General features: G+C 35.9%; 1 protein-coding gene across 5 annotated transcripts in view; it reads left to right on the top strand.

Moving 5' to 3' along the window:
- Etv1 (ets variant 1) overlaps positions 1-27,454 on the top strand; it is a 90,361-nt gene that overhangs the window by 48,461 nt on the left and 14,446 nt on the right. For 4 of the 5 annotated variants that reach the window (XM_013510660.1, XM_013510659.1, XM_013510658.1 and 1 more), the window contains 4 exons: positions 1,699-1,887; positions 6,232-6,479; positions 24,320-24,388; positions 25,244-25,312. In XM_013510660.1, the coding sequence (XP_013366114.1) occupies positions 1,699-1,887; positions 6,232-6,479; positions 24,320-24,388; positions 25,244-25,312 (575 nt within the window). The remainder of the gene's footprint in view (positions 1-1,698; positions 1,888-6,231; positions 6,480-24,319; positions 24,389-25,243; positions 25,313-27,454) is intronic. The other variant, XM_013510662.1, reaches the window with a different exon arrangement.

The following is a 27,454-nucleotide window of genomic DNA, read 5'->3' as shown; positions in this document are numbered from 1 at the left end:
GGTACTTCTACCTTTATGCAAACAATGTAATTTAATACAAAGCTGTGTGAGAAAAAGCAATACTTAGGATTGAAAAAGTGTCCTCTGGTTTTTCATAGAAATGAATCAGGTGAGCCATTTTATGAAAATAATTTTTGATCAGACATAATAGTAAAGGACATAGGTGGAACCAAACATAAGGGTAAGTACAATTGACTTAGCTTTAAAGTTGTGTATATGTATATAGCACATATTCTTTCATTTTAATAAAGTATTTTTGCATTTGGATATATTTTTTGTATTGATGGTATAAACTATTGTATATGTCCAGGCAAAGAGGAATATTTCTTTTTAAGAAAAAATAGGTATCGGTTACATGTTTTCCTTGTTGCAGTACTGAGGACTAAACTTAGGGCCTTTCATGTACTAAACAAGCATTTTAACATTCAGCTACATCCTCAACCCTTATTTATTTTGAGACAGAATTTTGCTGAGCTGCCCAGGATGGCCATGAACTTATAATCCACCTGCCTCAGCTTCCCAAGTGGCAGGGATCGCAGGCTGTGACACCATTCAAATCTAGATTAATAAGTTTTTTGAAGGAAGTATAGTGATCTAATCTGGAAATGTCCTTTTTGTTCAGGCATTTAAGTAAAATCTGTTTTTAGTAAAATATAGATTACAAAAATTAAATCATATTCCCCAAAGCCACATATAGGAAAGTAATTTAAATTTGTAATATAAAATCAAACTTACTCATCTTATTTCTTTGTAAGTTTGAGTGGAAGCTAGACTATGATAATATAATTTCATTCTTAATAGCATTATTTTGTACTCATGTTCTGAGAAAGTTTAAATATATGAGATGTTTTAAATTTTTAATTTAATTTTTAAATTTACCTCATTAATCTTAGCTGATCTGAGGAAGTTAATGCCACACATCATTTATTTATTCTAAAAAATTTTAAAAAGCAAAACACTGCCTTTAGATTCCACTACAAATAAAGATAAACCAAATAAAGTTTCCATCTTTTGGAACGGATATAGCTCTTCTTTTAAATGTAGTATGAAAATTATAATACCAGAACTACATGCTTGCTTCAGCAGCACATATACTAAAATAATATCAAAACTATTTGATGATCTCATGATTTAAAAGACTTATCCAACTTACTTATGGATATGCCAAAACTAGGTGGGATATGGGGACAGATATGCTGAAAATGTATTACACTCCATTGAAATCCAATATTTTGTAGAATTAACAAGCAATATTAAAAATATACTTCAAAGAGATTAAAATAGCATTGTTTTCATTTGTATGATTTTCCTAATACTTAATCACTGCATATGTATTAAAATACATAACTTTATGCCACTAAAAGGTTTGGTACTAATTATTCTATTTTCTGATTAAGAGTGTTGTGAATTTGAAGTCTACTTATTGTGGGACTGAAAAAAAAAAAAAAAAAACACACAGGGCTGGGGATTTAGCTCAGTGGCACAGCGTCTGCCGGGCAAGTGCAGGGTTGTGAGTTCGATTCCCGGTACCGGAGAAAAAAACAAAAAAACAAAAACCAAAAAAAACAAAAAGAAAAACCACAAAATTTTAATTTCTTTAGGTCCTAAATTAAAATTTTTTCCCCTTGGAATGAAAATACACTTTTTAAAAACTGCTTCAAAAAAACCACTGTCCCCTTTTCCCTTGTTTCCTGGTAGTGCCTACGATCAGAAGCCACAAGTGGGAATGAGGCCCTCCAACCCCCCCACGCCATCCAGCACTCCAGTGTCTCCACTGCACCATGCATCTCCAAACTCGACTCACACTCCGAAACCTGACCGGGTCTTCCCTGCTCACCTCCCTCCATCGCAGTCCATACCAGATAACAGCTACCCCATGGATCACAGGTAAAACTGTAGATCCTGTATTTTCAAATTCTCTTATTTCATCCTGGTGGGAAATTCCTATTAGTGATTCTGAAGGCCTACAGTACTTTTAAGTTGAGCATACTAACTGTGCAAAATATTTTTAGAAGGAATTTGCTTTATCTATACTTATAAATAATTTGTAGAGAAGGTCATTTTAAAATATTCTCTTTATAAACATTTAAATTGGTTGCTAAAATGGAAAATTAATCTATATACTGACATTTGAACATTTCCTTTTCACATTGCTTGAATTAAATTGCTTCACTTAAACTTTACACCAGATCATCCCATTTCTGTGAGCATATGTGTGTACTTGTTCTATAAAGTTAGGAGACTAATTTTAGTAGGTGGCTTATGGAATTAGGCTCTTTACCTTAGATTGAATGGTTTCCCCATATATATATATAGATTGCAGAATGTCACTTATTTTATTAAAACTACTGGTCTTTCTAAGTGATACATATGTAATATCAGTAAACCTAGACCCTGGACACTGAGAATATTCAGTTAAAGAGATAAAGACTGAGTTAATATTCTGTACAAAGGAACAAAAGTGCCAGAGCATAGAACTAGCGATAACACTGTAGTATAAAGTTGTTGACTCCAGGAAATGAAGAAATTCATCTTTAAATAAATTATTGGTGGACTTCTAGAGGCCCTAAGACACTGCCTCAAGATACAACTTAAAATACAGGTAGACTATAGCCAGCAAAACTCCTTCTCCCTTTTACTTTACACATAACCATGGATATTCTGGTCACTGTTCAATAATGGACTCAGTGGGAGGAAATCACAAAGGTCTTATCTTTAGTATTTGCTGGGTTGATGGTGTGGAACTACCTCTTGGGTGACCATGAGCTATCACTGTGACAACTCTCAATGCCATGTTGGAAAGAGACGTGCAATAGGAGGCAATTATCCAGTACTATATTTTACCGATGCAGAAGTTATAACCCCAACAGGATAATTAATGGTGCAGTCATAGTCCCAAGAACATAATTAATAGTGAAGTAAAATAAATAGAAAGTGGTCAGTTTAGAGTTTCCATTCCCTTGTTTTTAATATATTTATTTAACTGTGGAGTTATGTAATTTGCTTTTTAATGATAGTGCTTAATAGTTGGCTCAAAGAATCCTGAACATTTAACCATAAGCCAGAACCATAACTGTCCCTGACACATAGCTGTAAAATAACTTAGCCCAAGAAATCCTCGAGATCAGCAGAGGGAGGCAGAAGACGTGCTATGGGCAACTTTCTAAATATAAGTTAGCACTCAGATCTGCTCTTTCTGGGTTATTTACACTCAGTCTCCAATTGAGGAGCTCTTGCCGAACACAGTGGTGCACACCTGTCATGCCGGCACTTGGGAGGCTGAGGCAGGAGGATTACTGTGAGTTCAAGGCCAGCCTAGATTACATTGTGAGCCCTTGTGTCAGAAAACAAAAAATAAAAAGGAAAGAAATTCAGGAAATTTTTTTGGTATAAAAGAGTAAGACGAAAGTTATTTCCAGTATGAACCTAAACCATGTCTTTCCTAACTTTGTTTCTGTCCCTAAGTCCTCTGGTGCTTTAGTTATTAGATATTTCCTATTTTCTTTCCCTTCTCACCCCATAGACTTGAGTCTTTGTCAGGGTGAAACGGTATGTGCATCTGTGTAAACAGTTTTGAAAATACAGATGAAAGCATGCTTATTGCAGGGTGGGCCATTAAACAGACGCACAATTGTGTAGGGCTAGAAGTAAAAAAAAAAAAAAAGAGTATGAACAAAAACAGCAAGTTTCATTTTGTGCACTTTCAGTAACTTTCCAGAGTTCTCAATGACGGAGGCCCTCACACTTCAGAAGAGTGCCGGAATTTCAGGGATACTGTTTGCCTCTTGGGCAGCCTCGTTATTTCTTGGGGAAGGTGACTGCTGAGTAAGCAATGTACCTGTTTTTAGGTGACCTAAATTGAAATGCTTTAGCCAAATCCATTTTAGTTTCTCCACTTGAAGTCAGTTATTTGAGACTGAGAACAGCAGGGCCCGGAACGACAAGAGGAAAGCTCGGGGTCTTTTCCCACTGCCCCCCACTGGGTGCAGAGGACAGTACCAGCTGGCCAATCCCAGGAAAATCTCTGAAGCCGTATGTTTCTGAGGAGGGTTTCTTAGAGGGTTCTGGCCAACAAATGGCCGTGTGTCAGTTATAAATGGCAAATCTGCTCTGGGAACAGACCTCCCCTGATAGCCCCCTCCAGGCTGGCACCCCGCCTCACTCTGGGAATGCTCTTGGCCAACTGGCCGGCGGTCTGTTTCCTTTCCTCAGCCTCGCTCTGCTCCTTAGGCCAGCCCTCTGGCACTTTTTCCTGAACCCATGTGTAAGAGCCCTATCTCTTTTCCCCTGTGTCTCCCCCTCAGCACCATTTATACCTTGCTTTTCTTTCCCCAGGAATTCACCAACATGCTCTCCTTACCCATTAAATTTCTTACAGATTTTTTTTCCTTATCGCTTTCTTTTTATTTCTTTTTTGGTATGATGGATTAAGCTGCACATTCCACTACATTCCTAGTCCTTTTTATTGTTTATTTTGAGGTAGCATCTTGCTAAGTTGCTAAGTTTTCCAAGGTTGGCTTGAACTTGAGATCCTCCTGCCTCAACCTCCCAGAGTGCTAGAATTACAGGACTGTGTCACCATGCCCAGCCCAGAGGCTTCACCAATTGCTTCCTTCTAACCACCTGTCACTGGCTTATGAGAATGACATCAAAATGTACAACATTTTATGAAACATGTGTGTTTCAAATGTACACCATCCCCAGCAAGTAGCAAGTGGAATCAGGTCAACTCATATAAACAAATGGCTTGATTCTTTACAAAGCCCTCAATACGAGCATTATTAACTTCCTTTTAAGGCTTCACAAGTGAGCCAGTTTCTTATTTTATCTTCAGGTTACAATTTTCTGATTCACTCTTTGACAGTTCTTAATGATAATTTCTGTTTCTTTTTTTGGCTAATGAAATAAGCAAGAGGAGGGAAATGAATGCAGCGCCAGTCAGCCTGTTTTGCAATATCCAAGTTTCTAAGTTAATTTCTGCAGGTGGAGGTAGAATCTCAGTGTTTTCTGTGGCAGCCGGTGAGCCAAGAGTTAAAGCAAAGGATGGTGTGTTCTTAGAAATGCTACAGCAATTGCTTTGGCGTTCTGTAGCTTCTACCTTATTTTCATTAAACATTACTGAAATTAAATGCTAACTTTGCAAATTAAAGTCTCAGGGATGCTTTTAGTTGGGGGAAGGGGTTGATAGGTTTATACTCGCTCATAGATATGTTTTATGGGTTATTTTTAAGCACTCCTGGGGCATTTTTAGAGCACTTTTAAATCTTTAATTAATCCACATCTTTGTGGTGGGTCAATGATATTGTGGATGAGAAACACGGTATGGAATGATACGTGATTAGCCAATCATTAGAGTATAATCAAGAAAGTTTAGGACTCACTTTCAGCCTTCTACTGAAGCCCCAGAACTTCCTGCTGATCCTCAGATGTCCCCTATTCTGTCCAGTTACGCATGTGCCCCTTGGTGGTCACTGTATACTGATGCTTATTTGTATCAATCTGACGGTTTGTTTGAATATATTGTAAGCCAGTATCTCTGTTGCTGTGTGATAGGAAAAAAAGTAGCCTTTGAAATAATATCTTGGATTTAAGTCTGTATAATACAAAGTTTTATTTCTCACTAGAACACAGTGTTAATTAGGACATTATTGAAGAATTAGAAGTCCTACCATTTGCAAAGAGAATCATTGCAAAATCATTGTTTTCTTTATAACTAACAGTTCTGGACGAAAACACAGTCTATATATTTTTGCTTATTTGCTTGGTTGTTTGGTGATTAATTTGATGACAGAATTAAAGGATAGAGGGTACAGTTTGTGAACAGCCTCTGTTTTTTCCTGTTTTTCTTTCTATTTTATTACTGGAGAACATCTTTCTTGTGGAAAGTATGTAAATGATCAGACTGACTTAAAATTGGATATTTTGGCTGTTAGGGTCTATATTAATTTAAATTGTTCCTTGCTCTTATATCACTACTCAGAATATACATTTATACTGTGTAATGTGCTGAAAGCGTGCTATAAACAATGGGTTAGAAACGGAATGCAAGCCATCCTATGATTAAGAAGCATTGTGCTACTGACCTAGGACAGAGGAATCTAGTATTCATTAAATATTTACACTTCGGCTCCGTTGGTATTATGTTCATTGACTAAGTAGTAAAAATTGTAGCAGCGTTTTAAAGAATATCCTGTTACCGTTTCATCTGAAACACGTTCTCTTATTCCCCAGATTTCGACGTCAGCTCTCTGAGCCCTGTAATTCCTTTCCTCCTTTGCCGACAATGCCACGGGAAGGACGTCCTATGTACCAACGCCAGATGTCTGAGCCAAACATCCCCTTCCCACCACAAGGCTTTAAGCAGGAGTACCACGACCCAGTATATGAACATAACACCATGGTTGGTGGTGCGGCCAGCCAAAGCTTCCCCCCACCTCTGATGATAAAACAGGAGCCCAGAGATTTTGCATATGATTCAGGTAGGCCCATGCTTTGATTTACTTACAGTATACATCTTTCTAGCTCCCTCATCGGTTTGTTTAGTGTTGTTGTCCAGCTGGGTGACTCCTATTTTTTTTCAAAGTGGGATCGTTCTGATTTTTTAACCCTTCATTGAAACTTTCTTTATATGTGAAAGGTTGGATCATAAAATCATTTTGCCATGAGCCAATGTCTGGAAAGGAAGTCAGTTGAATGAAAGATGCAGTTTTTAAAAGTATGACCTTATATGTAACCTTATAATCCAAGAGGGCTAAGAATACAGTAGTAAATATTTCAGAAGTGGTTATTCGGGTTTTCTTGATTCAGTGATTTTTTTTTTATTTTTGCTACTTTGGAGCTATTTAAAAACTATGTTTACACAGAATAGTATTCTTCTGTATTACTTAAAATAAATTATTAGTGTCAAAGATTCCAAGGGTCCATAAATAAGAATTCTTACATATTAGGACAGAAATAGCAAAATCCAGACACATGGTTCCTTCGTACAGCCCCGCTTTGTCTCACTGAGCTAGACAGTACTGCAGAGTGTGGTCTGTCAAGCAGAGAGAGGGGCTTCCTGAAAGCAAGAAGGGCTTAAAATTCATTCCAAATGTTACCGCCAGTTTGCCAACATTTAATTTTAAGACTTTAGAAAAATTACTAAACTCATCTCCACTGAGATTTTCTGCTGCACTCTGGGAAATCAGGACATCTGCTCTCCCAGTCCTCAGGTATTTTTTTAAATGTATGGAATAAAAGCTAATGTTGGTGAGAAGGCTGCCCCACACATCTAATCTTTAACACTGTTGTAACCACAGACAACAGATGGCTGCGGACGTGGAAGTGTTTCAGAACAGTGTTACTGTCTTTTGTTGGGATGCAAAGGTATGGGCATTCTTTACGAAGGAATTATTACTTCTGTGGTAATTCAAGATGGAGCCCTACAACAGATAGTCTTTCTCCCATCATCCTTTGCAGCCTTCCTCACTGAGCAAGAAGTTCAAAGGGCTAAGGGAACTGATTGCTCCCGAGACCCACTACTCAGCTGGTCCTGAGTCCACTTCAGCAGGTCATCCAGGCTTTGTTTCCTGAGGGTGGAGCACATTGCTTTTATTTGTCCGCCAGGCATAAAAGCATGGTCAAGAGGCAGCTGTGTGTGAGAGGATGAGGGTGAGCTTGGATGTGTCCATAAGGTTAGGTGTGAAGTCTCCACTATGTGGTACAATGCTGGGTTGAGAAATGGGGGCAACTTGAATGAAGCCTGGACCTTGGCTCCCTGCGTGCCATTTTACTCCAAGGTTGACCTTAAGAGAGTTCCTTAAATGCTAATTTGACCTGGCTTTCTGAGTTGTGCCATCATGATACACTTTCAAGATGGAGAGAAGAGAATATTTTTATTGGTTTGTTTAGCTGATGTGTAATTAAAACATTTTAAACATGTGGTATAAGGACCTTTATTTCAACTCTTGACCTCAGTCCGTACTTTAGGGACTATCCAGAATTGCTATTTTGTAGTGGCTATTTTCACTAGTTATTTTGTAGTGGTTTCATTTCAGAACTTTTTTTCTATCTATCCACTGATATCCATGTTAAGATCTCACAAGCCAATTAGTCTCTATTATCTACAGGGCATATATATGTCTATAAAGTTCAAATCCTGTTAACTGACTTTATTAACTGATTTTACAGTTAATCACGAATTACAGTTAATGACTTTGTTAACTGATTTTACAAACTATATTTGATTTTGTTGCAGTTTTTCAAATTCATTCATCACGGTTTGAAGGTATACAATACATGGAAATGGTATAAATTAGCCCAGACAATCATTCAAAGGGACTTATAGAGCATGGCATTTAAAAAGTTTCTTTGTGTTTTCCAAAACTTTTTAAAATGGATGATATGAAAAGATAATGTTGAAATGTCATTCTTTGTTCTGTGATTTGTTCTCTGAGTATCTTTACATTACGTCCCCAATTATATGTGGCATGGTACTGAGCATTTACAACTTTTCTTGAGGAGATGCGAGTCACACAGGAGATTTAAGGACTCTAATGAGCTTGAAACAGGAGCTGGCAATGTAAATGTTGACTGCATTATTTGCAAGCTGTTTATACTGTGGATGTCAGAACTGGTCATTGTATGACCCTCAAACGCACAAATTCTATCACTCATAAACCTCAGAAGCACGGTCTCCCATCCTGTTTTAAAGATTTATAAGTTATCTCCTCTAAGAGTGCCATGTAGCTTGCAGAAGTTTTGTAAAACACTTGTATAATATTTGAGGAAATATCAATTTATATTATTTTCTCCCTTCTAAATTATATTTTAAATCACTGATGTTGTACAACACTTTTAAATTAAAATTTCAGAATCACTACCAGGATTCATTTCTGTTATTTGAATAGATAAATTGTAAAGATGAAACTTTGGGATTTGATTTAAAAGAAGTGTAGCAACTGTTAAGCTAGGCTTATGAAAATTGTTTTATTGTCTTTAAAATAAAGAATAATTGGAAACAAATAAAAGAAAAAATTAATCTGGCTTCAAAATATATTTTACTGGCTACCAAACTACCACTTTGAAATTGACACCTCTAAATGTCCTACGTTGTAATCAAATTTTATGATCACTAGTGATTTTGTTTTGTCTTCATTAGCTTTTTATCCTTGGTGAGAGCATAGTAAACAACCTTTTAAGAGATCGAATGTATTTATAACTGAAGCCCTGATTTATTTCTTTGCCTACTGGTGTTGAACAAGCAGCATATTAGGAAATATTTCACATATGATTTAAAAATATTACAGAAAATATTTTCTAAGTCACTTAACATCTATGATCCCAATGTTACCCTTTCAGAAGGTCTGTAGGACTCTATTGCTTAATTCAATGTACCATAAATGTTGTGACAATAAAAGATGGTTTGTAAGGGAAAAGGCAGCATGATTGTGCTCTAATAAAGCCTGACATTAATTATGACATGGGAAATGGAAGGTCGATTAGTTATAATTATAATTACAGGAATGCAATTTCAACTGCCGAATATTTAAGATTAAAAATTCAAAATACTATGTTAGTAGAGTAGATAAGTTTTTTTCTTCACAGACAAGAAAAAAACTTACATCAGAAGACAGAGAGGACATAAGAAATAGTTCTGTTTTTTGAGACAGTGTCTCACTATGTAGCCCAGGCTGACCTCAAACTCACAGTTATTAGCCTGTATTGCAGTCCCAAATGCTGGTATAGTAAGTGCACACTACCACATGTGGCAAGAAATAGGTATTTGAGATCCAGTTTGGTGAGCTGAAGGACCTATGTGGTGAGCTCGTACAGGGCCGTCATGATTGTGCTGTTGTATCATATTGTAAAGTCTAACATCACATATCTAGTCTATGCATTCCTTCTCTTCCAGCCGAACAGTGCTCCAGAAAGCATTGTATACATTTTTATACTCGTTGCTTGGTTTTTCTAAATCCAACATGATTTTTGTTTTCTCTTTATAGCCAAGTGGCCACATAGAGTGAAATTTGTATTGAGTGATTTATTTGGAGCACTTTATGCAAAACCCCTTATGCAATATCCCGTTTTCATAGATCAATAGCTATTTGTTCATTTTCATGCTCATGTATATGGTTTTGAAGGTTCACAAAGCCCAACAAAGTAGATATTTTAGTGTTTATAGCAACATATTTTATTGGAGTTGTATGTGTTGATTGTTGGTACTGTTTTATTCTGCTCCATTTTATTTCATGTTTTTGGTAGCTTAGAGCATTTTTAGGGGGCTATGGGCACATAAAACTAAAAATTTAACTAAGAAAGTATCAACACAAAATTTTCACATACTTTGATTAGAGAATTTACTCTCAGGAATTTATGCTGTGAAATAGTAAAAGATATTTAGTGAATGTTTGAGAGAAACAGGGTGAAATATTATGAGTGCACAGAATGGTAAGATAAGTTATGGCTACCAGCAGAAGAAATATTCTACAGTCTTTAGAAGTCAGTTTTTAAAAATATTTAATGAAATAAGACTACTGAGTTAAAAGTAAAGAGCATGTAAGGCATGACTACGAAGTAAGAGTCAGTGCAGTCAGTACAGATTGATAGTGTAATCGGTGAATTGTGTTTTATCTATGAAGTGCTTTTTATTGTACTGCTTTTCTAATTGCACAGAATAAGTATTTGTTTAAAAATCTGCCCATTTGGACTTGAAGAATAAAGGTGACTAAATAAATCACATCATTCCTATAAGTGAAAAGAATGCAAAGCAAATGATGACATTAACCTCACATGTTACAAACCTAAATGACTTTCGGTTAGTCTGTCCAAGACTGCCTTAGAGATGCAAGGGAAAACGGTCCTCTGTCCACAGTGTCTGCAACCCCACCAGTAGCACTGTGTTCCCTTACACTTTGGGCTGTACTAAAAATCTTAACCTATGTGTTGTTTGGAAGGATGATCCATGTATATTGTGCTTTTAGCCCTGGAGACCTGTTTTAGTGTTCTAAATGGTTCAGGAGGTGCTTCCCAAGCCATGCGGTAGAGCGCTGTAATCAAAGAGTTGGAAATAAAGACTGGAGGAGAACTTTACAGGAGCAAGAGGAAGGTTGCTGAAACAAGAAAAAGGTGGGAAATGAGGTTTCTCTTGAGCTCTTGCAGAAGGGAAAGTGGAAGTAGAAAGCAGGGGAAAGCTTGGGTGTGTTTTGCATTTTTAAATTGTTTCCTAGAGCCACTTCTGCTATTCCTGATGAGGTCTTCTTTCACGCTGGGTGCATATGACGCTGATCTGGTGCATATGACACTGATCTGTGTTCTCAGCACGGACTGCACCTGATGCAAATAGACATTGGATAGAATTATAGATCTTTATACTCATGAAGACTTTTGGAGATTACCTACTTCAAATTCTTTCTCCACATCCAAGTTTAACAGGTGAAATAGCAGCAGCTTATCCATTTTAACTTACCATTAATTTACACAGATATTTTCTGAAACATTACTAAGATTTTCTAATTCTTAATTTAGCACACAGTAAGGTCTGTCTTCCTACGTGATTGTTCAGCTAATTTTTATTTTTTTGCTGCTAGAGATTAAACTTGCTAGGCAAACTCTCTACCACTAAGCTACATTCCCAGCCCTACATGTCACTGGCCAGAACAAAAAGAAATAATTTATGATTTGTTGCATATGTTATTGACCATTTACTCTAATCTGGGCTGTTTTATCTGTGTTTTTTGTATGTTTCTAAGGCTCTCTCTATGACCCAGAGAATAGTTTTTCAAAAATATATGTGTGAAGGCAGGTACTGGGGGTTGAACTCAGGGACTTTGCACTGAGCTCCATGCCCAGCCCTTTTTTATTTTTCATTTTGGCTTTTGGGGTTTTTTTTTTTGTTTTTTTTTTTTTCTTTTTTTGAGGGAGGTACCAGGAATCGAACTCAGGACCTCACACTTGAGTCTCATTAAATTGCTGGGCTGTCTTAGCTGGACTCAAACTTGTGACCCTTCTGCTTCAGTGTCCCAGAGTGCTGGGATTATAAGTGGACAGCACCACACCTGGCCAGGAACCACAACTTCTAAGCTTCTGATTTTCTTAATTTATGGAGGAGAGTGTTTCACATTTCAGATATGACTGTCACTGTCCCTGCTGTGAAGAAGGAAAATATAAAGCCTCCAGTGATATAAATGGTGAAGATGCATCTACTTTCTTTTTAAAAATACACTACAAACACTATGAAGAATCAAGGAAGTGGTCTTTTCTTATAGTTTTTTTTTTTTTTTTTCTGGAAAAAGCTGAATAATAATTGGAAGACAAAGTGGCGAGTTAAGCACCTGTCTAGCTGCGGATTTTTCATGAGGTTAGAGTGTGTCGGAGCCTTCTTGCTGGATTTCTTGTTTGATAACTCAGTGGCTTACAATTCAACTGCAGTGATGAGTTTCAAACTCTTATCTTCCAAATCTACTTTTCACAAGTAAGCTCCTGAGGTACAGCACTGTAGTATCTAACAGATGAGAGGAAAGTGGTTTAAGAAGAGTAATGAGAGAATTTTCCATCATTCATTTCAAACTCTCAGCACCCCAGTAGTCCCTTCCCAAGTTTCCCAGATACTTTCTTGTCACTGTAGGGCTTTGACAAAAGCCAGTAAAGGAATTTTTAAAATTAAAGAATTTGTATCTCCCCTTCACTTGTAGAAAAATTATGTGTAGGCAGAGAAATGATGAAAGAAATACTTAAAAACTATTTTTCCTCATATTAAATATGTTAAAACAGGAATAGTTTGACTTTCAGCTGTCAGAGCTGACGGATGTATCTGGTATTCACATAGGCCCCCACTAGCACTTTAATGAAGAGATTTAAACACGCTTGGATTTCTGAAATGGCGGGAGAGGCAGTTTTATGTCATAAACATGATTCTCTGTTTTCTTGTGTTGCTGGATACTCATCCTAATCTAATAGTAGAGAAAGTGGTGAGGTAATACCTACCGCGGCCTCTCGAGAGCTGGGCTGAAACTTCGCTTGCAGAGTTGATGATATGGTTTTAAAGTGACAGGCCGGATTAGAGCATGGTCATTTTCTGCATTGATATAGAAATACAAATAGGCAGTCCTTTAATGTGTTTAGAAATGGTTTGTCAGAGCCTCAATCCACTGTTCAAACTTGCAAAAGATGGGAGAAAAAAGTAATAAAATGCAAAAGGCTCAAATTACTTGGTAGTTTATCTCTAGATGATGATTCTTGCACTTGTTACCTTTACAAGTATAGAGATAGCTCAGAATTTCTGCCATCAAGATATATTAGTTTGAAAAAACAGTTTCTTATTATTTACTTATGGGAGTGTGGGGGTAAATATTCTAGGGAAATTGACCTCATACATACTTGGGATAAATTTCCTTGCATCACTTTTGGTCCATTGAGATTCACAGAGAGAACCAAAAATATTCTCCAGGAAACTCAAGAAAATGGTGATTATGATGGTAAGCTGTTAGAAAATGCTAGCAGAGTCAGGTGGAACACAGGGAGTACAAAGCACAGGTAACTGGCATTTACTTTGAATGGTCTAGGCCACCATAAACTACCAGGCTTTGTTATTTCCAAAACACAGGGCCCACCATCCATAATTTCTCCCTCTTGAACATGCATGTGTTACTATCCAGTGATTTCATATCACGGACATTATATTTGGCATATTTTAGCTATTTTAAAATGTTTTTCAAAATATTTAAATATTTTAGTTTTATGTATTTTAAAGTAGTAAATCACGTTTGGAATTTTATTGAGATTGCTGAAGTGAGAAGAGAGCGGGCCAGTGTTCTCAGATCACATTCCCTGAGAAGAAGGGGAGGGTTCCCACCTTCCTGCACACGCTTGTCTTCTTTTCCGAGCAGCTGCAATCTATTCCAAGACCTGGCTACCTCGAATAGGAAAACGGGAAGGCCTAGTATTCTAAAACCACATGTCCAGAACTTCTAACACCTAACGATTTTGCCAGTACTCCTTGACTCATGCTTGATTTGCATCCTGCAAGGCCCATTCTAGGTTGAAGATGTTGTAAGGCAAAAATGCACTCAATATACCTAGTTTGCTGAATGCCAGAGCTTAGCAATAGTGTACTGTATAGGTTGTTTCACCTGTATGTTGTGTGGCTGACCGAGCTGTTGCTCACTGCCGATGCCCAGGACCACAACAGAGTATCATACTACATATCCCTGTCCCAGGGGAGGATCAGATTTCAACCTTTAAAGTCCAGTTTCTAATGAATACTCCTGTCACACTATCAGAAGGTTGAATCGTTGTAAATCAGAGTTCACTTATTCGTTGATACAGCACTGACTTCCCCAGTCAATTATGGATTTCATATTCAGTCCTTAATAATTCTAAGATCATATTCCATATATTATGATAATCAGACTTTACACATAATTGATTATGAAACCTATGCAGCATATTAACATGTTTTAAACTGTGAAGAATTACATTTGAAAATAATCAGATTCATATCATCATTCTCACTTACATTTCTTTGAACCATCTTAAAAAGTAATTCCTAAAAGCATATTGACTATTTCTTAAAGCCTTGAAGAAAGGGTGCTAATTAATTAGGAATAATTCCATGTATGTTTTTGTTCTGTTTTATGTATAGCTGCTTGTATCAAGTATTTCAAATTTTGAGATCCAAGATAGGGCTGTAGTTTTACTTTATTTTACCTTGTTTGCAGCTATTAGAAGTTAGAAATTTAAAATTAAGTTGTCATAATGTCATAGTACATAATTCTTTACAGGCCTAAATCCTGACACGGGGCTGCCTCTGTGTCTCCTCTTCTCTCAGGCACGGTCATGCTCCTTTGATCAGTTTTCAGGGCGTGCACAGGTACCCCTGACTACAACTGTTTTCTCGTACGACCTCAGGTCAGTGGAAGACAGAAATGTTTTCTTTCTTAGAGTTAAGATCCAAGTTACAGATGGCAGATAAAACACATTATTAGTTAACACCGTACAGTTTAGGACTGACTTTTCACAAATCTTTCCCATAATTGCTCATTATGTGTCCTTTCTCCCTGAAAACTTAGATATTTTTGAGCATCACCATCTTTAGTAATTTCCAGTACAGTGATGAGTATAGTTCCATGAACTTTGGCTTTTTGTACCTGATATGTAACACTCCCAAAGGCCAAGTCTTGACCCTGTTCCATTACAAAATATCATTTGCTTAAAGCCACATTTTTTCCTATGACATGTCAGCTCTTTCTCTTCCCTCCTAAGTCTAAAACTCCTGCTTAAAGAAATTCAAGGGGAGACTCACTTGAGAATTTCAAAGAATGAGCTAATATTGATCCTTCAGAAAATGTTAACATTCTGTGTGTTTCGCTAACACCCAAACACATTTTTCTTTACTCAGCCATGATTTGTGGGCTAGTACATCACTTAATCCCTGATTTTTTTTTTTTAGGTGCTTCAAATGTGAAGAGTGATGATTGTGTCTTCCTAATTGATTTTGTTACAATAATAGAGATCATGGATTGGCCTCACAATTTGACTTTGCATTTTATTGCTTAGCCTGACTTATATGGGCTTTCCTTATTCATTTCTGAGTGAAAATAGCAAATGCCCCAAACCACTACTCTGGTCTACTATATCAGTTTTTCTAAGAAATACTTCAATATCCTCTGAATCTACAGTTACAGTAAGTGGCATTGGCTAGTGATTTGATTTGAGAATTGAGACTGCAGTCTGGATTTACTCTTTATGCATTAACACAGGTCAAATGGACAGGGACTGCATTTTAAGTCAGTAATGGAAGGCTGAAGGCTGTCTTAAACCAATCATATCAGTTTTACCCATGACTGATTGGTCCCTAGGGGTAGAGCCCTGTAAGCATTTCTCTTATATGAATGGACTCTATAGAGCCTGGTGTTTCATTCATAAAATGGAGACTGAAAGGAAACACACACACACACACACACACACACACACACAGAGTCTGGCTCTCTGGAATGTCCATTTATACAGAGCTGAAGGGTGTAGTGTTCCATCAGCTGCTGCTTTTGCCAGTTGACTGGAAGTAATGATTAATGCTCATTGGTCCTGCTCCCATGTAACCCGACACTATTATGGCTTTGCAGTGTTCCTAATGTATAGTGAATGGGAAGACAACATTCTCAAATCAGAAACATAAACAGGAACTGATGGGTCTGAATTCCATTCAAATATGTCATTTCGGCCCCACTGTTTGTCTAACTTGAATTTTACAGGCAGGATAGTGGGAAGGGAAGGATAATCTGTTTGTTAGTTGTACTAGTTTGGAAAAAAGGAGTTTGAAGGGGGTGGAGTCTACTTTTATACAGCGTAATTTATAGTTTCTTTTTAAGCACAACAGCCAGGACACTTACAGCCTAGAATTGCTTGTTGCCAGTGGGTGAAATGACTATAGAACTGTTTTTATAGGCAGAACTGAGATTTTAAATTAAATGAGGCATTTTAAAGGGAAATGTTTGGGGACCTGTGTGTTTGTATTTCATGAATGTGAATAAAATGGAAGAAAGTATAACTATTTCTAAAATTGTGTGCATATATATTTGAGTATATTTTTTAGAATAGTGTTATAAACTTTTTATGCTTTAAGATTTTTCCATACTTAAGCAAGTTGACTAGTAGGTCAGAGGACAAAAGAGATATATTATAAAGTGTTTTTATCTAGAGTATGAACCACTTGAAATGATTTTTAAGGAACTTTTGTCAGGTTAAATAGATGCTTATAGTTTTCATTTTGCGTGTGGCTTCTAATTTTTTTCTAAAACAGCCTGGAAAACTTTACAAGGATAGGTAATTCAATACTAAATTGAAAAAGAATCAAAATGTGAAGCAAAACTGAAAAAAAATTACAAGCATTTGTCCTTATGATTTAACTGTTGTCTTTAGCTTAGAAAAGTGTTTTCAAATTTTACCTTCTGTAGAGTCTTCTTTTTAGTGGGGGTGTTCCTACAGCTTCTGGCTTCATCTGTATGATTTTTTTAAGATTTAATCTTAACATTAAAAATAAAATCATCATTTTATATAACATTGGAAATAATATATTAAATTCTGTACCTTGCATTTATTTATATCTGTGTCTTGTGAAGCATGCTTTATAATCTCTTTTGTCTTGGGCTTCCTTAATCATAAAAACAGACTTATAGGTGGGCCTAGTGGCACACATCTGTAATCTCAGTATTCTGGGAGGCTGAGGCAGGAGCATTACAAGATTTAGCCCAGCCTGGGCAACTTAATGATATAATGAGATCTTGTCTCAAAATAAAACATGAAACAGGAGTAGGGATGTATTTCAATTTGAAGTTCCTGAGTTCAACCACTAGTAGAGCATAAAAAGGAGGGAAGTGGGTTAAAATTCCCATTTCTTAGTGGTTTTGTAAAAATTAAAAATGCTTATGTTTATTAAGTTCCTAATATAATATGTGGCACATATTAAATGTACAATGATAAAAGATTTTTATTGACATGGTTTTTTATAGACTTCTGTAGATTTCTTCAGAGATTACTAGTCAGTTAAGAGAGATGCCATTATTATTTCTAATACTTAAAAAATAGACTGCTAGGGGATACAGGATACGATGAAGTAAGAGGAATACTCTTATCCCAAAGCAACCATAGTATACAATTAAAGCAAAAACTAAACAACACTATTGTTAGGCCGTTTCAGACAAAAAGAAGCAGGTTTTTGTTTTATTTTGTTTTGTTTTGTTTTGGCATTGTTCTTCCCCTGAAGTACATTCCTAACACCCCATACCACATTTCTTACCAGTATTACTCAACCTGAAATCAAATATAACAATTTTTCTAAATATTGTAATGATCCAAGGAAAGATGAAACCAACAGGACAAAACTGTCATGGTGCATTTGTTTCAAATTATGGAGAGTCCAGCAGGAGACCATTCAGAATTGAAGCTCAGTGTTAAATCCTCCCCTTCTTCAGAATCTTTCTGTGTCCACCGTGGCAGCTGATGACATTCTTTCTCGTGCTTACTTTTAAATCTCTGTTAGTTGTCAGAGTGTGGCAATGTCTAATAAGCACTCAAAGACAAAATTATGCTTGCATTTTCTATCACTGAATTTTTAAAGTCTGTCTTAATAAAACCGCCACAGACTTGTAAAATCGGTGAAATTCTGGGCTCAGTGGCTCACATAAACTAATCTTGTTTGGATCTACTCATTATTTGTGTGGGATACTGTCCAAAATCCCCACAATGCTCACAATTGAAACTGCTGATAGTGTACGGGAAATTCTGCACTACTATTTGACAGTATGTGGCCTTTATGTCTTAAAAATATCTGAATTTTGTTAGCTGCGTGATAGTCTTCCCTTTTCTCTCCCACCCTCCCTACCTTCCTTCTTTGCTTCCTTCCCTCTCTTTCTTTTTTCCTTCCTTCCTTTGATTTTGAAAACACTATGGTAGGCATCCAGGAACAGATATGACTATTTCCTGGTCTACGCACTCTACCAACAATGTACTTAGTGGATTCAGGCTGCAGAAATGTCTCTACAGATTTAACATCATTTGTACTCATGGTTTACTGAAAACCCTAAGGAGAAAGATCCCATCGATGTGTGAAGGAGGTAATACTAAATTCATCACTTCCTTTTTAAAACTTCAGTCATCTCCAACATTCCTGCTTTCTTCCTCAGAAAGGTCATTAATTAAGATATTATATTCATAAAGTTATAGTCATAAAGTTTTTGTGGTGGACAGTGAATAGGTCTCATAAAACATGACTATTCTGCATTTGCACTTATTTCCTATTTCATGTGAAATTCGACCTACTAATACTGTGACTTGTTTTGGAGTTAAATAATTTTCCATTCTTTTCCATAATAAAATGGTAGCGTGAATGTAAAGAATTCCTTCCCATTAGCACTTCTTTTTGAGATGCTGTCATTAGTTCTTGGGATAAGATAATATTTCTTTAAATGATAGATATATTTTCAAAACATAAAACATCTCATTGAAACTCCTAGGTCAGCATTGAAGCACACACACACACACACACACACACACACACACACACACAAACCTGTTTTCTACCAGATGCATGACAATTTTATATGTGTTTCACACAGCATATTTTGGTTTGCATATTTATTAAGTTTTTCCTATCATCTACATACTGTGAACTTTATGTGGAGTCCTCTGTGTCACATCATGTCCGTAAGAAAGTAGTCAAGTTTGTAGTCAATCCATCTTTGCATTATACATTTATATGAAAGCAAAATCACATTAAAATAAGGTCCCAAACTTGTATGGTACTAGGTTTTCTCATGTACTCTAAGACATTTGAAAGCTTATTGAAATTATACACTGATTATTTAACCAGAAGCATCCAATGAAGGGCATGCTTTTTTCCTTGTTCAAAATTTATAATATGAAATAATTCCAGTTTTGCACACTATTTGATGACAAAACAGTTTCAACAATGCCGATAGAAATGTCTCAAACAATTGTAGCCAATCAGTTTTCTGTGCTCCGGCCTGATGTAGCTTTTAAAAACTCTAGGCAAATGATGTCCAAAAGGGGAATTTTCATTCTGTACAACTGGGCAGCAAATATGCAAATCAGAGAAGAGCCTCACAGAATTACATGTGCAAATTCAAAACTCCACTTGGTGGTTAGACCTGCGGTAAAGCTTCCCAAATCAGTATTAACGTTTCCCAGTACGGCTTTAGAGTCCAAGTCAAGAGACAAAGAAAGCAACTTTAAAAAAAAAAAAAAAATTCTTGCCTGCGTGTCTTAATTTCGAGAAGTCTTTACTAGTGTTACTAAAAGGTGAAGATTAACTAAACTGGGTAGTTTGGAGTGTTAATTTATTTTAATTATCCTTACTTCACCTACATTGATCTTTGCACTACAATGACAGCAGCATTTTGCTGCTTTGAATTTTTGCAGTGTATTAGATCAACTTTCATCACTATGCACTCATCTGTAATAAATTACAGGCAGTTTAATTTCTGCAGGCTGATTTGGCCAGTAGTAATATCATGTTAAGGGGCTCTTTGATCCACAAGTCTCTAAATAAATAAATATCCTTTGTTCTAATTTTATTTTACATAATTCAATTTATAAACTGATTTAAAATGCTTTAAGCCAATTTTATGTAGTAACAAACATCAGTGGATACTATTGTAAAAAAAGAAATTATAAAAGCTATATTCCCTTGAATTTAAAAAAATATACGAGAGGTTTTAGTTTAGACCTTGTAAATCACATATTTATAATAAAAATTGAATCAGTGTATTTTAAATATACTAATTAATAGATTTGTGAAGAATATTTCAGAATAACTATACTAACAAACAAAATATCAGACATCTTGTGGCTTAAGAATAGCAAATTAAGATCCAAATGTAATTTAGATATGTGAGTATTTCTAGTTTTAAATACTGTGGTCCACTCTATTTAAATACTTAGGAGAATCACTTTAATAGATTCTGTTATTCATAATCATTGATAATATTAAATCTTTCTGCACATAAGTACTGTGGGAAATATTATGTAAGACCTCGTATGGTTCTAATAGCCCTTTTAAGGATATAAATTTTTATTCCCATTTTACAGATGAGAAGTTGAGAGTTAGAATGATAAATTGTGAACAAGATATCATACTACTATGAAACATCAGATTGACATTCAAAATCTGGTTGAATTAGAGGACAGCATGCTTGTTCATAATCACTGTGCTGTACTAGTGATTCTGAAATTATAATCCCAGGATGCGGAATAGAACAGTGTCACTATGCCTCCATCCTACCATTTCTGCATGTCTTAAGGAACAGCTTATTGGTGTTGAATTTTGTAAATTTTATTCCCTGGGACATCAGAAGTGGATACACCATGCCTCCATTCCCCGCCACAAAACATTTGTCTTTGAAGTGACCGCTTAGCTAGTTTGGATCTCAGTTAAGCATTTAGCAGAAGTTAAAATGTATTGCCAAACTTCGTCAGTAGGATTTTTTATCAGATAAGGTAGAAACGAAAGGAGCAGGCAATTTAATTAGCAGTAATTTTTCTGAGCAAGTCATTACTTTGATGAACTTCAGAGCAATGTTTATGGCCCCTAATTAACCATGTTAGTCATTTGATTGAATAATCACTTTGGAAATGCTTCTACAATTTGATTAGACTCTGACCCACTCTGATAGTCATAAATTAACTGATATCACTCTAGGATAACATGATTTTAGTTACTTTATGGGAATAAGCCTCTTAGCCATTTTTTTTCAGGCTTCTCTGGACCAGATAAAGTATACCGATTTTAAGGAGAGACAGAATTTAAGCAGTGCTGGCCAAGTGTTTCAATTTCAAGTGCTGGATATTAATTTTGTTTTCTCTAAGGTGTAGTAAATAGTTGTAGGAACTGGAAAAAACAATTATACTCTGCTTTTCCCCTTAAATTTTCATGTATCGCTTTTGTTAAATAAAAAGGTTAGATCATACCTTAGAGTTTTGAAAATGTAATGAAGAATCTGGCCTTAATTTTATTATATGCCATTAATTTATGATGACTATTAAGTCAATATATTTAAACATTATAGATAAATAGCCAAAATTTTATGAGAATGCTACAGAGTAAGTACAGCAAAAAACAGCAAATCAGCTATTTTAACAGATGAGCCTTTGCGAAATTATGCATCGGATCTCACCTTTGATCCAGCTTTTCAGGACTGTGCTAATTTTGCATTGTATTAAAAAACCTGTTATAATGCATTCTTTGAGCTCTGACTAGTGGAGTTTTTGGGAATATTTGCATTGCCACTTTTCCTTTTTACTTTTCTGTCCCTCTGGAAAGGAGAAACTACATTTGGTCACACGTATATATAACAGAGTTTAGCCTGTATGTTTTCCTCTTGCTGCTCCAGAGCAAGCCAGCTGTCTTTACAGCCAGGCTCCAGGTGTACAGAGTCAGTAAAAGTATTTTGTGGCTGGGTGTCAACATCTGTACAACTTAATGCTTGCCTCTGAACAGCTGCTGAGCTGATGGCTGTCATTAACTTTGTCCCTTCCAGACCCAGCTGCTTTGAGCAGTCTTAGGCCTGGCAATAAATCTGAATAACACTAAAAATTAATTCGAAATGTCACTGGTTAAAAAGCTGAGATAACATAGATTGCTAACTATTGACAACCCAAAAGAACAATTGTGCTTTGACCCTTTAATCAACATTGATATCAGGAAACAAGGTCAACTCAGCCTCCTTAGAATCAGAATTCCATGTCATATGTAATATTTTATACAGAGAAGGCATGTTATAATAAGATGCTTGATAATGAGTTTTACAGCATCTTACTTATAGGTTACTAATTCCTTCATACCTTTAATTATTAGTAGTATTATGGATTTCCATTAATTTTGACTCAAATGACATTAGATAAAATTTCCTGTGAGAAAATTCCCTCATATTTTGATTAGTATTCATCACTAGACCAAAATATATGTACTATCTATCACCAGGAAAAATTAAAAATAATTACACTCACTAAAATTAATGGAACATATCAGACTAAGGAAGACCTACCTCTAGGCTAAATAACTAGAGCTAACAATCTATTATAACAATGAAGTATATATGTGGATAAGTATGAAGAGATAAGGGGTTTTAGATTCCAACTCACTTACATTTTTTATTATTTCTGTAGTACTCATATGTTCACTACAAGTGGTAGGAAGGAGTCCAAGATTTTTGTATTAAATAGACACATTTGTCATAGGTTTTTTTTTGGTACCAGAAATCAAACTCAGGACCTTGCGCTTGCCAGGCAGATGCTGTGCTATGGAGCTATATCCCCAGTCCCATACGCATTTTAAGAGTTTATTTTTGTACATGTTGTTAAGAAAACTTTAGTTATCTATACATATGGATGACATAGTTAACTTGGTCACATATATGTATACATTCTTATATAATCTATGCTTATTAAATGCAAAGTTTGGCACAAATTTGTGGGACCTGACACTTAACATCTGAGGAACTCTCTCTAAGAAAAAGTAATAAAGCTGCCAATGTAAAATTAGGTACAGAGCCTCAGAAGGAACCCTAACAAAAGTGAAAGATCTTGAAATTAAGTCTCATTGGCTTCACCGTGGATTTACCCATGGTTATGTGAGAAAATCCCCACATTCAGAATCAAGGAAGTTGGGACCCAAATCTTTATTTTATAGAAATGCAGACACAAAATTTTTTGACATAAGTTTTATATCTTAATTAGCATTAAGTGAAGGACCTGAATTTTAATATTTTGTTTGCTATTCCATATTTATTTTCTCTTTTCTATATTTAAACTGTAAACACATTCAGTATGGAGCATCACTATACCACAGGTGCAAATATCAACCGTTTATTTTGTCAGTGGTGAAATACCTCATTTATGTAAGCAATGCCTCATTCTTGGGGTATGTTAGCTTTTCACCGCTTGGAAAAATGCCTGATATCCCCCAGTGTAAAGCTGGAGAGGTTTATTTTGGACTCATGATTTCAGAGGTTACAGTTCATGGTTATCTGGTGCCAAGACCTTTAGGCCTGTGATAAGGAAGAAGTATGGTGGAAGAGCCTCCAGGAAGAAAGATGATCACTATGTGGTACGCAGGAAGTAGAGAGAGAATACCAGAGCAGAGGGGGCCTGGATAAGATACAGTTTTTAAGGTCATAGCCCATGACCTGTACTTTGCAACTCCACAGTTGCCATCCCTTCCCAATGATGCTGGTGGATTAATCCACTAATGTGCTAAGAGAACTCATAATCCAATCACCCTTCAAGAGCCCATTAGCTTAGCAGCCAGCATCTAGTGTGTGGCCTTTGGGGAACATTTTCAATCCAGCTCATAAACCAAGCTAATAAATGTTTGCTTTGAATTGTTATACTAGTTTTAGACTCATCATTGGTTCTGAATATGACTCGTGTTCGTAACAAAATGCAAACCAATCACACTTTTTCGGCAGCAAATACAGCAATTGCATTAAAGAGATTTGGCTGTTTTGATTTTTTCATAATAATTTCCATCAGGTGTTCATGAAATAAACTATGAATGAGACTTCCATGATATTTTTATGTACATAGTTTGCCATGGGATATGTACATTGCATAATACTTACTTTATATGCTTCACCTAACAACCTTTTAAGAGGTATCAGTAATATTATTCCCATCGTGTGAACCCTGCCAAAAGTATTAACCACCTTGACTGATTTCCCTCTGGAGGACTTGTGCCAGTACTGTAACTTTTCTAGATATCTTCACATTGTAAACAACATCCTTTCAGTTCCTGATCAACTTTGACTAATCTTGTTTCTTCTTTCAGAAGTGCCTAGCTGCCACTCCATTTATATGAGGCAAGAAGGCTTCCTGACTCATCCCAGCAGAACAGAAGTTAAGTCTTCTATTTTTACAATTCTTTGTAAAATAGTCAGACATTCCAAATAGAGGGTTCCTTAGTTAATCATAATATGCTTTGGGAAAATTCATTTATTTTCCCACAACAGTTATTTTAAAACTTTTATATTTTTAAAGTAAAAGGAAGACTTTATTTCTGGTGTTGATAGCTCGTATTAACATGAATCTTGCACATAGAAATAGCTTTAAAGTGAATTTCTGTGTTGTTTTTTTCCAAAAGCCACATTCTTTTAAAGTAGAACATGTGGTTTATAGATTAGTTCACCTTCCTGCACTCTACTGAAATGTATTTTAGAGAATATTCTGTTTTCCTTTTACAGATATGTCATGGTTTTGAAGTAAAACATTTACCTAGATATTTTTACAAGGAAATAAAAAGGAATCTGCTTCAGAGCGTCGGGGTTATAATGGGAGATAAATACCAGTAAACACTGATTTTCTCCTTTTACTGAATAATAAAACTAAGAAAGAACTAGAAAAGGAGATGAAAAATTATAAATCTTAGACTTGCCAATATTTATGTGAGGTCTGTTCTTTGCTTACTAATAATATAAACAGCTAAAATTTACACAGCACGGTGTTCTAGGCATCACTCTCAGGTTTCCTACATTAAATCATTTAATCACAGAGCCCTGTGAGATGGTAGATAGTGGTCATTCTTATTGTGTAGCTGAGGAAATGGAAACAAAGAGTTTAAATAATATGTCCAGGGCCAAAGGGCCAAAGAGTAGCAGAGTCATTTTTAGCACAATTTTTGCAGTAATGTCTATATTTTAAAGGGTTTATGAGCTTTGTTTTTATCATTAATAAATGTGTCCCATTTCCCCCACAGGCTGTATGTTTGAAAAGGGCCCCAGGCAGTTTTATGATGACACCTGTGTTGTCCCAGAGAAATTCGATGGTACGTGTATTCACTGAGCTTCCAGTTTTGATTTTTGTGAGAGAGAATGAAATTATCACTCTTCCCTGTTTCAAAATCCGTTACATATTACTTCAATATTTCTGTGGGCATCATTTGTCATGTACTCCATCCTCGCTAAACTTGATTTACATAAATTTTCCCTTCTCTTCTCCCATGAAGAACCCTTTTTCCTCTTTTCTATGAGACAGTCCATTTTTGGAGCGAGAGCCAGAGAGCATCATCCTTGCTGAGCTTTGTGCACAGTAAGAGGGTCTTTGCATGGCCCTGCTGAGCACATGCAGCTTGTTATTTGAGCTTTATTGAAAGCTGATCCTGTAATTAACAAAGCAGAGCAGAAAGCATGCTACTGTGGATGCACTGATGACTAATGCAGCCTCTTTTCTTTTATTGTTCATGAAAAGATGCATTATGGAGCACAAGAACCATATAACTGCCCATTTAGTTAGTGATTGTTAGTCCCTCTTTTTTTTTTCCTAAGGAAGATGTACATTACTAATGTAGCATTACTTTGTAATTGCTTAAAAGGGAGTTAGGAAAGCATTGCCTTTTTAAATATCACTCACTATTTCAAAGAAAAGGCTTCAGATCTTTATAAAAGGGCATCAAGTTAGATACAATCTTTTCTTGACAAGGGTGGCAAAAGTCAGCATTTACAAGGAAGCCTGGGTAAAAGGTGAACAGTTAATTCATTTAGTGGTTCTTCAGAGTGGTCTTCATATTTCCTGCTTTGATTGTTAAACAGGAAGCGAGCAGGGGCCCTCTGATTAGCTGATTGCACAAACTTTGGGGATCAGGCTATAATGACTTGGAAGCTCTCAGAGTTTTTAATTGTCATTATTTAAACAGCAAAGTACACGCTTAGATTGCTTTTCAATTTCTAATTAGTTACTGAAGACTACTCTGTGTGCCCATGTTTCTCGTTCCTCTTATGTGCTTGTATTTTCAGAAAGGTTAGTAAGTCTTTGGAAACATTTACCCTCTCCCTTAAAATTGCTATATTTGTTGGAAAGCGCAGAGTTGGAATCCCAACAAGGGTCACTGTTTTGGCTTTATCTTGCAATCAGTGTCCTAAGCTTTGTTTCTGTGGCTCTGCTATTCAGCACCATTAGCATAACCTCACAACTCTCATAACACTTCCTTGGAGACACAGCTTTAAAGCTTCTACTTGTGGGAGTGACCTTCATCATTTCCTGTCATTTATGCGGAGCTACAGAGCTCAAGGAACCCTGTAATTGGTAAGGACATGTAAGGCGGGAAAATGTCTTAAAACTATGGGCAAGATGATGCTACAGTCAGTAAGCCAAAGTCACACTAATGCCTAAGGAACGAGCTGTCTTGCTTATTCCCTTTGATTTTTAAGTAATTTTCATGTTTGCAATGAAAACATTTTTGAAAGGTAGCATTTGTCCTGCATTTTGTAAGTAACTGAGAAAAAGAGAAAAATAAAAGGAGGTTTGTTATTGCTGTTGTTGTTTATGGCCTATATAATCAGTCATATTCACAAGCACAAACACTATAAAACTATAAAATTTCAGAATGTTTCACTCTATCTGCATATTTTTTGTTACCCAATAGAAAAACTTGTGTCAGACAGAAAACTAAGATAAATAAAACTGTCATTGAAATCAATGAAAGGATGCACTCCTATGCTTTCTAGTTAAGAGCAAAACAGTATAATGACTTTGACTATGTATTGACCAAATAATTATACATTTCAGTTTAGCTTTATAAAGTGTTGTTTGTTCTGCAGTTATTTTAAGAGGTATGTTTCTGTTTCTTGACCAAAGGAAAATTTTGGAAAGCATATGATTTGGTATATTTTATAATTCATACCTAGTGTGAATGGATTCCCTGGAATATAGTCTCACTGAATTGTTTACTTACTGGAGAAAAGAAACTTATACATTAACAATGACACTGTACCTTTATGAACCCAGACACCTAATCCCCAATGGGACTAATTCCACATATTGTTTAAATGGTTGGTCATGACAGTGAGTATTGTTTTGTTTTGTAAAGCCTGGATAACTCACCAGATTTGCACCAGAAACATTGTAATGCTAACACCTTTACTGCTTTTTAACAGATTTTATACTATATAGGAATGTCAAATAAATATAA

The sequence above is a fragment of the Chinchilla lanigera genome, unplaced genomic scaffold (assembly GCF_000276665.1).
Source record: "Chinchilla lanigera isolate Chin_1 unplaced genomic scaffold, ChiLan1.0 scaffold00009, whole genome shotgun sequence".
Classification (NCBI taxonomy): Eukaryota; Metazoa; Chordata; class Mammalia; order Rodentia; family Chinchillidae; genus Chinchilla; species Chinchilla lanigera.
The sequence above is the reverse complement of the archived record's forward strand: the minus strand, read 5'-3'. Positions and strand labels throughout refer to the sequence as shown.